The sequence below is a fragment of the Lathamus discolor genome, chromosome Z (assembly GCF_037157495.1).
Source record: "Lathamus discolor isolate bLatDis1 chromosome Z, bLatDis1.hap1, whole genome shotgun sequence".
NCBI classification, from domain to species: Eukaryota; Metazoa; Chordata; class Aves; order Psittaciformes; family Psittacidae; genus Lathamus; species Lathamus discolor.
Genome location: NC_088909.1, coordinates 99138869 through 99151246, shown reverse-complemented (window position 1 = coordinate 99151246; position 12378 = coordinate 99138869). Strand labels below are relative to the sequence as shown.

The 12378-nt window shown below is 45.8% G+C and overlaps 1 protein-coding gene across 2 annotated transcripts; it reads left to right on the top strand.

Moving 5' to 3' along the window:
- The first annotated feature begins 6754 nt into the window (after nt 1–6754).
- On the top strand, nt 6755–11982 carry RXFP3 (relaxin family peptide receptor 3). Of its 2 annotated transcripts, XM_065662057.1 has the most exons (3): nt 6755–7303; nt 7412–8160; nt 9937–11982. In XM_065662057.1, the coding sequence occupies exons 1-3, from the start codon at nt 6889–6891 to the stop codon at nt 10021–10023; spliced, it is 1251 nt and encodes a 416-aa protein (XP_065518129.1). In that variant the 5' UTR covers nt 6755–6888; the 3' UTR covers nt 10024–11982. The 2 variants fall into 2 exon arrangements, with proteins under 2 accessions (XP_065518129.1, XP_065518128.1); XM_065662056.1 differs by having other exon boundaries at nt 6755–8160.
- The last annotated feature ends 396 nt before the right edge of the window (nt 11983–12378 follow it).

Below are 12378 nucleotides of genomic sequence, written 5' to 3'. Positions count from 1 at the left end.
CCCTTTCCTGAGACTACAGAGTTTCTCATTCTGGACTAAGTCTTTCAACCTGTTACTCCTGCCTTCTTCTTCCCTGTTATCCCTTCTCCAGATATCATCATGTGAAAGTAAGAAAAAAAAAAAAAAAAAGATCAGGAAATGATGAAGAAATAAAAGCTTTAGGAACTCAAGAGGGTTTGTGGGAATGTGGGTGTTTTGTTTTGATTTTTTTTTTTTTTTTAATGACCAAAAACTGTATATGGAAAAGTCATACAGAATGGAGAAGTGTGGGAATCTGATCTGAAACATCTATAACTTCCTGGGCTTTGTGCCAGCATGCACATACTCAGAAGAAATGATTCAGTGGGCGCAGTGTCAGAAAATACCCTGGGGGACAGTGGGGTTCCTGCTTAAGGGATGCTGTGGCTATAGCTGACAGAGCCACACAGAGTTTAATTGGGAAGCAATGGCACAAGCAGAAAACACTTTCCTGCTGTGAGGACATACTGAGGCCAGCTATTTAAGTGAATGTCACTGTGTCTTCCCAGTACAGACCTGATGTAGTAGAGCATTTATGGGAATTAATATAAGATGCCTACCTGAAAAGCTATTCAGTCATTCACAATGTATTGGAAAAATCTAATTATAAGGAATGAATTAGTAGTTTCCTGTTCCAGAGAGGCATAACCTGAGAATTTGGAGGCTTTTGTGAATGTAAGAGCATTTTATTTTTTTTAATAACCTCAATTATAAAAAGAATACAGCACCACATCAGCTGAGTTCTTTTGGCCACAAATGTATTGCAGCTTAGTGCCTGCAGCTCAACACAGAAAAGCCTGTACATTTAATGAAAGAAGGTGGGAAAAAACTTAAGATACATGACCAAAAGACACAGTCCAGCCTGGACTGACAATCCAGGTACAATCAATATCTAGATTCTGTTAAATTTAAGTCCAGGACAGCAGTGAAAGAAATGTGTGTGTAGGAATTTATAGGCATGTATGAATGTGTACGGTGGGACAGAAAAGCAGAGGTTATGAGCAGTGAGGAACTGCAACATAAATTGTTTGATTTGACATTGAGAAGTTGCTACTAAATGAAGCCCAGATGAAGGCAGTCAGGAAATTTTGCTTTACTAGGAATGAGATTCTCTTGCCCAAAGTTTAAATGTCTAATATGCATCTAATATGTGCCTGCTTATCTGTTCCTTCAGTCAGTAGGGAGAGCAGATAACCTCTGTAGGATAATACATCTCTTTCTGTCACACATGAGGTAAAAGTCTGTCCAGACCTGATTATCTATTAACTATACAGGCAGTTTAACAAGTTGCTTGGACAAGAAATGTTGAACAGATGAGTCCCATACGATGTGTGGGCTGTGTTAAAGGTACCACGTATTAGCAGAGAGATGAACTGAAATGGAATTACTTTGAATCCCAGAGACTCTGTGGAGTTTGCTGGGTAATTACTGTGCATCCACTGATTTTATATTTTTTTTTCTTTTTTTTCTCACACAGATTTAGTTGGAAGCTTATGAGTATGTTTTTTAAAATCTCATTTTCCTCTTTCTCATAGAGATGCAGCCTCCTAACACAGCTAGGTAACTGGATCGGGCACACTGATGGATCTCTCAATTTCAATTTTGTTATAGTCTTTGAAGATTTTTTTGAATTTCCTAAGTTACTCATGCAAAAAAGTATTTGCTGGCATTCCACTTAAGGTATGTCTGTGGTTAGATTCAAGTAGCAGAAAGAAACAAACTCTGAAGTAGTCAATGATTCTATTACATGAAAATTCTTGGGATGCTCACATTCAGATTCCTGATCCGTCCTCAAGGATGGATTGTTTTTTGTAGTTGGTGAGCTAATTCACCAAAACTATAATTTCGTGCTTGGACTGTGTGAATTTGCAAGGTCATTTGGTCGTAGCTATCCATATTAACAGTTTTAAAGCACATTTCTAGAGCAACAGGTCACTTTGAAATTAACTTCTTGTAAGAATCAGTTCCAGGAAAATATATTCTCGGTGATCTACCTAGAAAGCAAATGAGGAGATGATGTGAACATGATTAAAGTAGTATTTTTTTTTCTTTTTTTAATAAAGATTTTTATCTGTGTTTAAATAATGCTTTCTGGAGAATATGTTTGTGGTTCACAAAGTGTACCTATCATGGTATGATCATTGTGTTATCTGACTATGTTGATTGTGGTATCTAAGAATTTATATGAAAACCTGTATACATTTCCTTCTACACTTTTAAGAAAAGAATTGCCTGAAAATCTTCCCATGCTGGATGAATACGAAGTAACACCTAACCTTCACTCACAGGATGAAGAAAATACATTTGTAAAATCCGGTTCAAAATGTAACTCCTAACAGTTGTTGTCCAAATTTAGTCAAAAGCATGAGGCTGTAGCCCTGAGCCCATAAAACCTCCAAGGGAATACCACAGAGGTTCCAAAAATTAGAAGTGAGAAAATAAATAAATATGTAATGTCCCTTTTTTCCTATTTCTGTTTCCTTCTCCTGCTCCAAAATTCTGCTTAATGAGAAGAAAACGCCATCAAAAGAATTATTCATGAAATAGAATTCTAGAACAAGAATGCAACATTTAAGAATAATATAAAGCCCATTTAAGTAACACATGTTAATAACTCTTTTTAATGAAATCTGTTCAAGAGCTTTACTATTACTACTCATTGTTTCAGTACGTTGGACAGAAAAAGATTAAAATATCCTTTGCTGCTACAAAAATGGCCTGAGAAATAGCCCCAGGTTTCTGTACTTAAAATAGTGATAGTATTTCAAAAACCTGCTCTGAGCTGCAAAAATTACTTTCATATTGAAAACAGAACATTTCACTTGCCAAAACATTTCAGAACAGCATATAGCTGGTTCGGTCACTGTTGTAATCATAATCGATCTTTCATCTGTGTACAAGGTCTGTAAAGGAAGTGAAAAATGATAAGAGTCCTTCAGGGTAAATGCTAGGAAAATTATCATTTTCAGCAAATGTTTATTTGTCATATTTATCTGAAACACTTTAAAGGCTATCTGAGAAATACCTGGAGGGACACTTTTATCTCTGGTACAGTATAGTCGAAATCAATGGGCAGTTTCTGTTGGTGGTCTGAACTGGTGCAAGCTTTTCAAGTTTACTGTGCAGATTGATGCTATCTGAAGGCAAACTAACAGCCTTAGCCCCATGGATTATTTTAGTATTGTAGTATATAAACCCCAAAAAGCCTCTTACAGAACTCTACAGGGTCAATTTGAGATTTCTGAAGTAAACAAATCAGTCATTATTTCCCCATTACCACCAGAATTCATCCCAAAATCCTATGCCATCAAGGCAAACTATTTCAGTTTTCAAAAAGATTGAGTCAGTAACACAAATTTCACTGACACGTTGATAAATAGAAGACTCCAGAAAGGCAAAAGCAACAAGCCTTTGGTAGGATTGGTGGAATAAATAAGGAACAGATAGAAAACGGTATTTTCCAGGATAATAACCCTTAGGTTGTCTGGTGAATCTCGCAGTACTTTTTGAAAATAGCTGGTTACTTTTTTTGACATTTTTTCTGGCTACCAGAGAGTTCTGATGGTGTAATGAATAAATTATTCTGTAAGTATTCATTTTATTATTCATCTAGAAGTTTCCCTTACCTTCCTCTAAAAGGTCTTCTCTGAGATGAAGAATGATGGGAAAAAAAAAACAAAAAAGACAAACCCAAGACTGAAAAGGAATTTGTCTGATGGTCAGAATATGAGCAAAAAACTTGGACCAGTGTTTCACACTTTCAGCCTGAGTTCAGAAGCCACTAACAGTGTTCCTGTGAGGTACCTCAGTTCACTCTATTGCTTTCTCTGAGTGGCAAACAAAAAAAAGCAACATACCTTCAGACATGATTTCCATCCCCTTTGCCTTTCTGATTCTTTATTGCTGTTCAGCCTCTGCAGTACATTGACAAGATGTTCTCCTGAGAAGGGAAATATTCAAGCGGTAGAAGAAATTATTTTGTACAAGACAGGGTTTCTGCAATTTTTCCAGTGAGATACTTAAAATTGGGCATGTAGGCAGCAGTGTGATCAGGATAGGGTAGAATTCAGTCTGGAAGAAATCCGCTTCTGCAGTGTCCATGCTGCTAATGATTTACCAAGTGAATATGTCATAGTCTCTGCAAGGCTCAATTAACGATAATTTTTTCTTGTGAGCTAATAGTGGAAGGACTAAGTAGAGGGGGAAAAACTGAACAAGAACTTGTCTATTTCAAATATTTTACTAATTTTAGTTTTGGATAAGTGTTGACACTGCTGCTAAGGCCCCTGGCGCTGCTGAGGGCCGGGGGACGCTTCACCCCCTGTACCATCTGCAGAACCTTGGCAGTGGTGTGGCTCTGATAAAATCTTGGTATTTTCCCTTTGCTTGTGTATGTGGTTGTTGCACTACTGGTGTTGAAGGATCCTTGGCTTTCTCTCCTGCCTGTACTGTTTCACATGGGACTGTGAAACACTGGTGGGGCTAATAGGGTTGTCAGGGTTCACTGCAAGGATGTTTTACTTTGAACAAGGGAATTTGAGAAACTGTTGCCATCCAGCAGGCTAAAGGATTCAACTTAAAGCCCTGCTATTGAAAACACCACTTGAATGCAACCGTAGTCAGTGATTAAGAGATATGGAAGCTACGAAAAAAACCTGTAATTTGGAGGGAGTGGGGAAGAAATGGCAGGAGTCCATTTTTCAAGTTCTGTGATAGTCTTTTGAAGGCACTTTTTTTTTTTTTTTTTGTCTGTTTTGTTTTGTTCTTGTACCAGTGTATTTAGTGTAGGAAGTAATTTGGAGTCTAAGCCTTCCCAGAGCACTGTACTGCTAGTTCCAGTAAGTTGTACTCTCATTGTAAGCAATACGAATGTTGTTCAAAACTTCCTAATTACTCTTGTTCCCTTTAGCTCTCCCAAAATATGCGTGATACTTTCACAGGGTCTCTGTAGGTATAAACTGAAGCAATGACCACGCTGCTGGCAACAAACAGCACACACAGTGTTGCCTTTGGAGGAATTTCAGTAAGATTAATCAGTTTAAAGACTATAGAGAAATAATTTATTTGTTATATCTGGATCATAGAATCACAGAATGTTTGGGTTGGAAGGGACCTTACACATCATCTGCTTCCAACCCCCTGTCATGGGCAGGGACACCTTCCACCAGAGCAGGTTGCTCCAAGCCCTGTCCAGCCTGGCCTTGAACACTGTCAGGCGTGGGGCAGCCACAGCTTCTCTTGGCAACCTGTACCAGTGTCTCACCACCCTCAGAGTGAAGAATCTGCCCCAGATGGCTGATTCACAGTGCTTGATTTAGGTGTGTTTAGCATCTACTTAGTTTTCAAACTGCACGCTTGTGTCTATTTGTTTAAAAGCAGAATGGGCGAAGGAAAGCCTCAGTTTCTATTCCCACCTGTTGCTTTCTGTGCCTGCCGCAAGCTCGGCCTGAAGGCGAGTTTCGGGAGCCGAGCAGGACAGGGACCCGGCGGGCTGTCGCTGCCGAGCTCCCCAGGAAGATGCCGGCCGCTCGCCGGCGCTCCGGGGCCCCCTGCGGGCGGGTGTGAGGCGGCCGGGACTCGCGCCCGCCCTTCTGCATCCCGGGGAAGCGGCTTCTGCCTGCCGTCGATGTTGCCCTCCTCGCAAAACTTTACAGCTTTGTTGTCCTTGCCGTTCATTTTAAAATTAGGAATAGCCACCGTCTCCCGATGTCCCTAAAGAAGGAAAGGTGTTGGTCCCTCTCCGGAATGTGGTTATTTGGGGATAAACAAGCACGCCTAGGGTTGGTGCCGAGGTTTCTGAGGCAGGGGTGTTTCGGGCGCGACGTCCCCAGCACTTCCCGGGAATGGCAGGGGATCTTCTTTCGACGGGCGGGCTTTCTGCGACAGGGCACTAGCCAGACCGTGCCCGCGGAACCGCGCCGCCCGCTCGGTTAGCATGCACGACTTCTGGCGGGACGGGCGGGAGGGCCACGGCGGCGGGGAGCAGCGGGGATGGACCCGGTGAGGATCCTGCGGGGCCGGACGGGCAGAACGGGGCGGCGGGGAGCAGAAGGAACGGACCCGTTGCGGGTCCCGCGGGGCCGGGCGGCGGAAGGGGACAGCGTGGAGCAGCGAGGACGGACCTCGTGCGGGTCCCGCGGGGCCGGACGGGCAGAACGGGGCGGAGGTGAGCAGCGAGGACGGACCCTGCGTCGGTCCCGCGGGGCAGGACGGGCAGAACTGGGTGGCGGTGAGCAGCAGGAACGGACCCGATGCGGGTCCCACTGGGCCGGGAGGGCGGAACGGAGAGGCGGTGAGCAGCAGGAACGGAAACTATGCGGGTCCCACGGGACGGGACGGGCGGAACGGGACGGCGGTGAGCAGCGGGGACGCACCCGGTGAGGGCAGAATGTGGCCGCAGTGGGCAACGGGGACGAGCCCTGCGAGGGCGGAACGGGGTGGTGGTGAGCAGCGGGGACAGACCCTGTGCTGGTCCCCCGGGGCCGGACGGGCAGAAAGGGGCGGCAGCGGGCAACGGGAACGGACCCGGTGCTGGTCCCGCGGGGGCGGACGGGAGGAGCGGGACGGCGCTGAGCAGTGCGAGCGGACCCGATGCGGGTCCCGCGGGGGCGGGTGGGCGGGGTCACGGCCGCCCGCGCTCAGCACCCGGGAGAGCTCCCCGCTCACAGCGCATGCCCCGCCCCGCCGGCGCCTATATAAACGCGACGAGCAGCAGGTTCGGTGCCGGTCTGCCGGGCCGAAGAGACACAGTCGGTGTCCCCGCAGAGACTGCCTCCCTGAGAGACTGCTTCCCCCACAGACTGCCTCCCGCTGCTAGCTCGGGGGTCTGAAGAAAACCAACCCCGGACCCGCCACTCTCCCTGGTATGGGATGGGAGACCCTTGTGAGAGCCGTGACTGCTCGCCAGCTGTCGGCGTGAAGGACGTAGAAGATTGGGAGCCCTGGAACGTGCCGCTGGATTTCCTGGAAGATTCCCAGATGGGCAACGGGAGCAATGTGTCCTTCCTGCAGTTCTTCAAGAGCACCAACCTGGAGCGAGCTGATGGGGTGCAAGGGGACAGCTCCGATGTGGTGAGGATTGTCATCTCACTGGTGTACTCTGTGGTATGTGCCCTGGGGCTGGTGGGCAACCTGCTAGTCCTCTACCTGATGAAAATCAAGCAAGGCTGGAGAAAGTCCCCCATTAACCTCTTTGTAACCAGCCTGGCAGTGACCGACTTCCAGTTCGTGCTGACATTGCCATTCTGGGCAGTGGAGAATGCACTGGATTTCAACTGGCTCTTTGGTAAGGCAATGTGTAAGATTGTCTCCTATGTAACAGCCATGAATATGTATGCCAGTGTCTTTTTTCTCACTGCCATGAGTATAGCTCGATACCACTCTGTGTCTACAGCCTTGAAGAATCACCAGAGAGGTGACCAACTGGGTGGCTGCTGCTCTGCCAAGTGGCTTTGTGTACTCATCTGGCTGTTGGCTATCCTGGCTTCCTTGCCCCATGCCATTTTTTCCACCACTGCCACTGTCTTTGATGATGTGCTCTGTCTTGTCAAGTTCCCTGAAGGCCGACGCAGCAATGCCCAGTTCTGGCTGGGCATGTACCACATCCAGAAGGTGCTGCTGGGCTTTGTGGTGCCACTGATAATCATCAGCCTCTGCTACTTGCTCCTGGTACGCTTCATCAATGAGAAACATGTTGGCAGCAAATGCAGTGGCCCTGGTTCCAAGCGCCGTGCCAAAGTGACTAGGTCAGTGTCCATCGTTGTGCTGGCTTTCTTCTTGTGCTGGCTGCCGAATCAAGCGCTCACAACATGGGGCATCCTCATCAAACTCAACGTGGTGAATTTCAGTACCGAGTATTTCCTCTCCCAAGTGTATTTCTTCCCCATCAGTGTGTGCCTGGCACACTCCAACAGCTGCCTCAATCCCATCCTCTACTGCCTCATGCGCAGGGAGTTTCGCAGCTCACTGAAGAGCCTCCTCTGGAGAATCACCTCGCCTTCCCTCACCACCATGCGTCCTTTCACCAACACCACCAAGCCCGAGCAGGAGGAGCAGGTCCTGCATGCCCTGGTGCCTGACCACCCTGACCAGCCTGTCCAGCCCGTCGCTGCTTCTTGCCCTCACGCAACCATCCAGCCGGAGGTAGTCTACTACCCGCCTGGGGTGGTGATATACAGCAGCCGCTACGACCTGCTGCCCGCTAGCTCTGCGGAGCAGCACTGCTGAGATAGGCAGGAGGCTTTTGGGGGTGGGACTGTGGGATTTGTGTAAGACGTGACCCTGGGTTATTGAATGCGTGGTAGGGTCAAGGGGAGGAGAGATGGGTAATGGAGGACTCCTTTCTGAGAGATGCTCTTTTGGGGTTGTCTCTGCTCTTGGAAGCTTGTTGATGAAAATTATTTTCTTGAAAAAGTTTCCCAGAGTAGGGAATAGGAGTAGAAGGAGGAGAGGGGCTGGGTGGCTTTGACTGTGTCACCCCAGCCTGGAGGTGCAAGCAGCAGTGGAACAGCAGCCCTCCTGCCCCTGTGTGTGTGTGTTTGAGGGGGGGAGGTTTGGGTTGCTTTCTCACTGCTGTGTGGCATTGTAAATGATGCCAGCTTGGAGCTCTCGGGGCTCCAGTGTAGGCACAGAGGTCAGGCAGCCAACATCCTATTTCACACCTGCCCTGATAGGAACAGTCAGGACAAGTGGGTACAAGACTCCTGCTTGATTAGGCTTGGCCTTTTCCCCTCTTTTAGGTACCTAGAAAAGAGAGGGGACAAGGAGCACTGTGCTCCCCCACCCCAGAGCTGTGTCAAATTTGCTTTTCCAGCTCCCCCCATCCCCTCTGCAGCTACCAGAGTGTTGAGCAACCCAGAAAGCCAAGGAGAAACCCAAGGACAGGACTTGCAGCTTCTTGGAGAGGTGTTGCTTGGCTGGGTTTGGAGGGGAGCATCTGAGCCCCTTGACATCCTGTTGCCCAGCTCTCTTCAGGCTGCTGTGGGGGAAACTTGCATCTCCAAACCATGTGCAGCAAGGCAGGCACCTCTCCTAGGGTACTGAAACTGCAGGATTTGTTCTTGCTGTGCTTCAGACTGCTTGTATCCCACTCCAGGAAATCAACACAACTGCACATAAAACAAAAAGGAAGAAGGTACAGATTGTAGCCATCCCAAGCTGCTTGCTCGAGGGTAATTCTGGTTCAGCTGAAGCAAGCACAAAGGCTTTTGTTCTGCAAAAGTGGTTGTTAAGGGTCTGCACTGATACTTGCCAGTGTTTCAGTTAACTCTGTTTCTATTACTCTGGTATGAGCAGCCCTGGAGCCTGCCATTCAGTGCTCTCACACCCTGTAGAAAGGCAGGGACAACGCCTGTCCCAACCTGTGTTCCAGAGAAAGATCTAGGAAATAATTTGAGGTTGGTCTGAAATGGACTTTATAAGGGCATGAAAAAAGTGTAATTTTAAGCTGTGAAAGTTTTAATAATAAGGTTACAGATTTACTTTTTTAAAAAAAATTAAATTATGAGAAAAAAATAGAAAGGTTAAAATATTTATTTTAAAAGATGGAAAAATGCAGCATCTTAATCCCCGATACTGCATATAGGATGAATATACAAATACTATATTCAAACCCCTCTCTATTTCTAGCCTCTTTCCCTGCAGCCTAATGCCAACATCTGCCTGACCCAGCTAAAAAAGCATTTCTACAGAGGAGAAAAAAAACCTTCTGCAGAGGGTTTTTTGTCACCTCTAAGTACTGATATGGAGCAAAGTTGCTGTTTCTGTCCAGAGAAAATTGCAGTGCTGTTAGTGGCAACTATGCTTTGCAGATTGTGTTACTGTACATGTCAGTAACTCCTGTTGTGAAATTTGGGTTTGGTCTCAAAGCAGCTGGTTCTGCTATTTGAAAGGAGAAGCTGTTGTTCTGTTTTTTTAAAGGCAGAAGAGACTTCTACTAGAGACTTGGATGCTTCGCTAACTGCGAAGATAGTGATTTGCAAGGTGTCTGGAGAACAGCAGAAGTGAGCTGACAGCTGATGGACATGCGTATACAGGTGCGAAGACTGAAGAAACCTGATATACCCACAGAAGAATTTGAGCTTCTAAGACAGTACGATTACCAAGTTCCTAAGTCCTGACTTGTTGAAGTTGTCCTGCCAGTTGAAGTCTGTAGGTATTTGAAGTTTTTTCTAGTAAAATATTTTGTGCCTAGAAGTCTGTTCTTGAGCATGCCTAAATCTGCTTAAGTCTGTAGCATTTCTCACTCTGCTTCATGGGGATCTCTGTTGGAACTGGCCATGGTGTTTAAGTGAGGGAGGCATCTCTGCATGCCAACATGGAACACCCTGTGTCAGGCCACACTAAGTTAGAAGCAGCTGTAATCTTAACTTATTCACCCCTTCCCTTTGCTTCTGTGCCTGGATATGCTTCTCCTGTCCCACCTTCAGTGCATGTGTAAATTGTGCTCCTTCCTCTTCCCTTTTGAAACACTAAATAAGTGGGCAGAGCTTTTGCCCACCAGCTATGAGACTCAGCTTTCCCATTCTACATCCCTGGGGAATGGCTGAATATCAGGGTTACTCCATGAATGTGCTTGAATCCTCTGGCTTGAAACAGTTCCCTGTTGCATGGGTTGCTCACCATTGCTGGATCATAAAGGGAAAGCAAGCCCTTGAATACTGTACAGCATAGTGGTTAGAGTGTGAGCCTCACAGAGGAAGTACCAAGATTTTTTTTTCCTTATAAATGCAGAAGAGTTGATCCAGGTCTGGATTTCAGGTCTCCCCTTTCCAAGAACAATGATTAACTTTCTCCTAGGTCCTGGTTCCATTAAAGTTTCCATATACCATGCAGGAGTCTGAGAGCTTTCTAGACCTCTAGTCTAGTGGCCTAATGTGTCAAAAGACTTGCAGGGAATGCATTTGGGTATCTCATATTTTGGGAGGAAGCCCTAATGCCTGTGCTAGCAAATGAAGAAGGCTACACTCTTGTGTGAGGAAAGAGTATCAGGAACACCTAACTCCAGAGTTCAGAGAGTTCTAACATGGTTCTATAGGTGAGGAGAAAGTACGTAATTTAAGAATAGGGGCTGAATCTCAAAGCCAGACTCTCTTCTTTGTATTTGCTTTTGAACAGCATAGTTTCTTGCTTGGCTTGCTGGAATTTTAATCCTTATCCTGATGCTTAAGTGTACTTGTGCACTATACAGAAAGTTATCTAGGTGTCTAAAGTGTAACTATGAATTTCAGTAGATAGTAAACTGCCTAAAAGACATCCTCTGTGGTGCTCAGCATGACAAAGCCTATATGCTCTTGTGGATGTTAATGTAGACATAATTTTGTGCCAGCAAAACAACACAGTGAAACAGACTATGTTCAGTAAAACTCATAGTTAGCCCAGAGCAAGATACCATGCTCGGAGGAAGGCCCAGGTGTCTGATCACTAGAGACATAAAGCCCTTATGTTTTGCAAATCACCCAACTGGAAATACCTTGGGTTTCTAGACTATGGATTTAGATGGCAAGTCTCTCTTAAGCCATCTGGTGTAGGTTATGAATGGGCTGTTTGAAGAGGCACAACCCACCCACAGTTGGCCAACAGCTGGTTTAGGCCAGAGCAGTATCTCTGGCTGTGCAGTCAGTGTGTGACCAATGAGGCCAAAGAGCATTGCTTTAGCTGTGCATGAGCAGAGGGAATTTTGAGTCCCAGCTATCAATGCATGAAATCTGGGCTCTGTGTTGCATGGGCAGGGGCACCAGCCGGGGCATTGCAAGAAAAGGGCAGTTGCTCAGAGTGTGCACACAGCATCAGGTGTGGGGCATGAGCAAAGGGTCTTTCTTTGAGACTACACATCAGCAACAATTTAGGAAATCAGGGATTTCCTAAATAACCAGTGCAACATGCTTCAAAACCAGTTCTGTTTCCTCCAGTTTTTCACGTCTTCATTTGTAACAATCACCTTTTTGTGGACTAAAATAAACACTGCTGAAGCATACAAAACAATGGTCTCTGAGTTCTTTAAGAGATTGTTTTTTTTTGTTTGTTTGTTTGTTTGTTTTTGTGACTGGTCTCCTGTTACATATTCCTGGTGGTGTGCTGGAAGAGAGGTGTATGGTGATACAGAATGATAGGGACCTGAAGGTGCAGGCTGACATCTAGTGACAAACTGAAAGAACCTTTAAAGCCCTCATTTGGCTCTGGCTTTGATTGCCTAAGGACTTTTAAAATACCTCCCTCCTCAAATAACTAACCAAGCTCTTAATGTAATAATAACCTCCAATTGCATTTCCAGGTTTCCTCTTGAAATGCCTCTTGAGTAGAAATATTGCTTTGCTTTCTCTCCAAGTTATTCTGGCACTCGCTTTGGTGGTAAAAAGACTT

What these genes read in the sequence shown, in the direction of transcription:
- RXFP3 (XM_065662056.1), top strand. Translation starts at nt 6,889, where the DNA reads ATGGGAGACCCTTGTGAGAGCCGTGACTGCTCGCCAGCTGTCGGCGTG. An exon ending in ACGCAACCATCCAGCCGGAG is followed by an intron (nt 8,161 to 9,936) that starts GTAGTCTACTAC and finishes GTTTTTTTAAAG; the next exon opens with GCAGAAGAGACTTCTACTAG.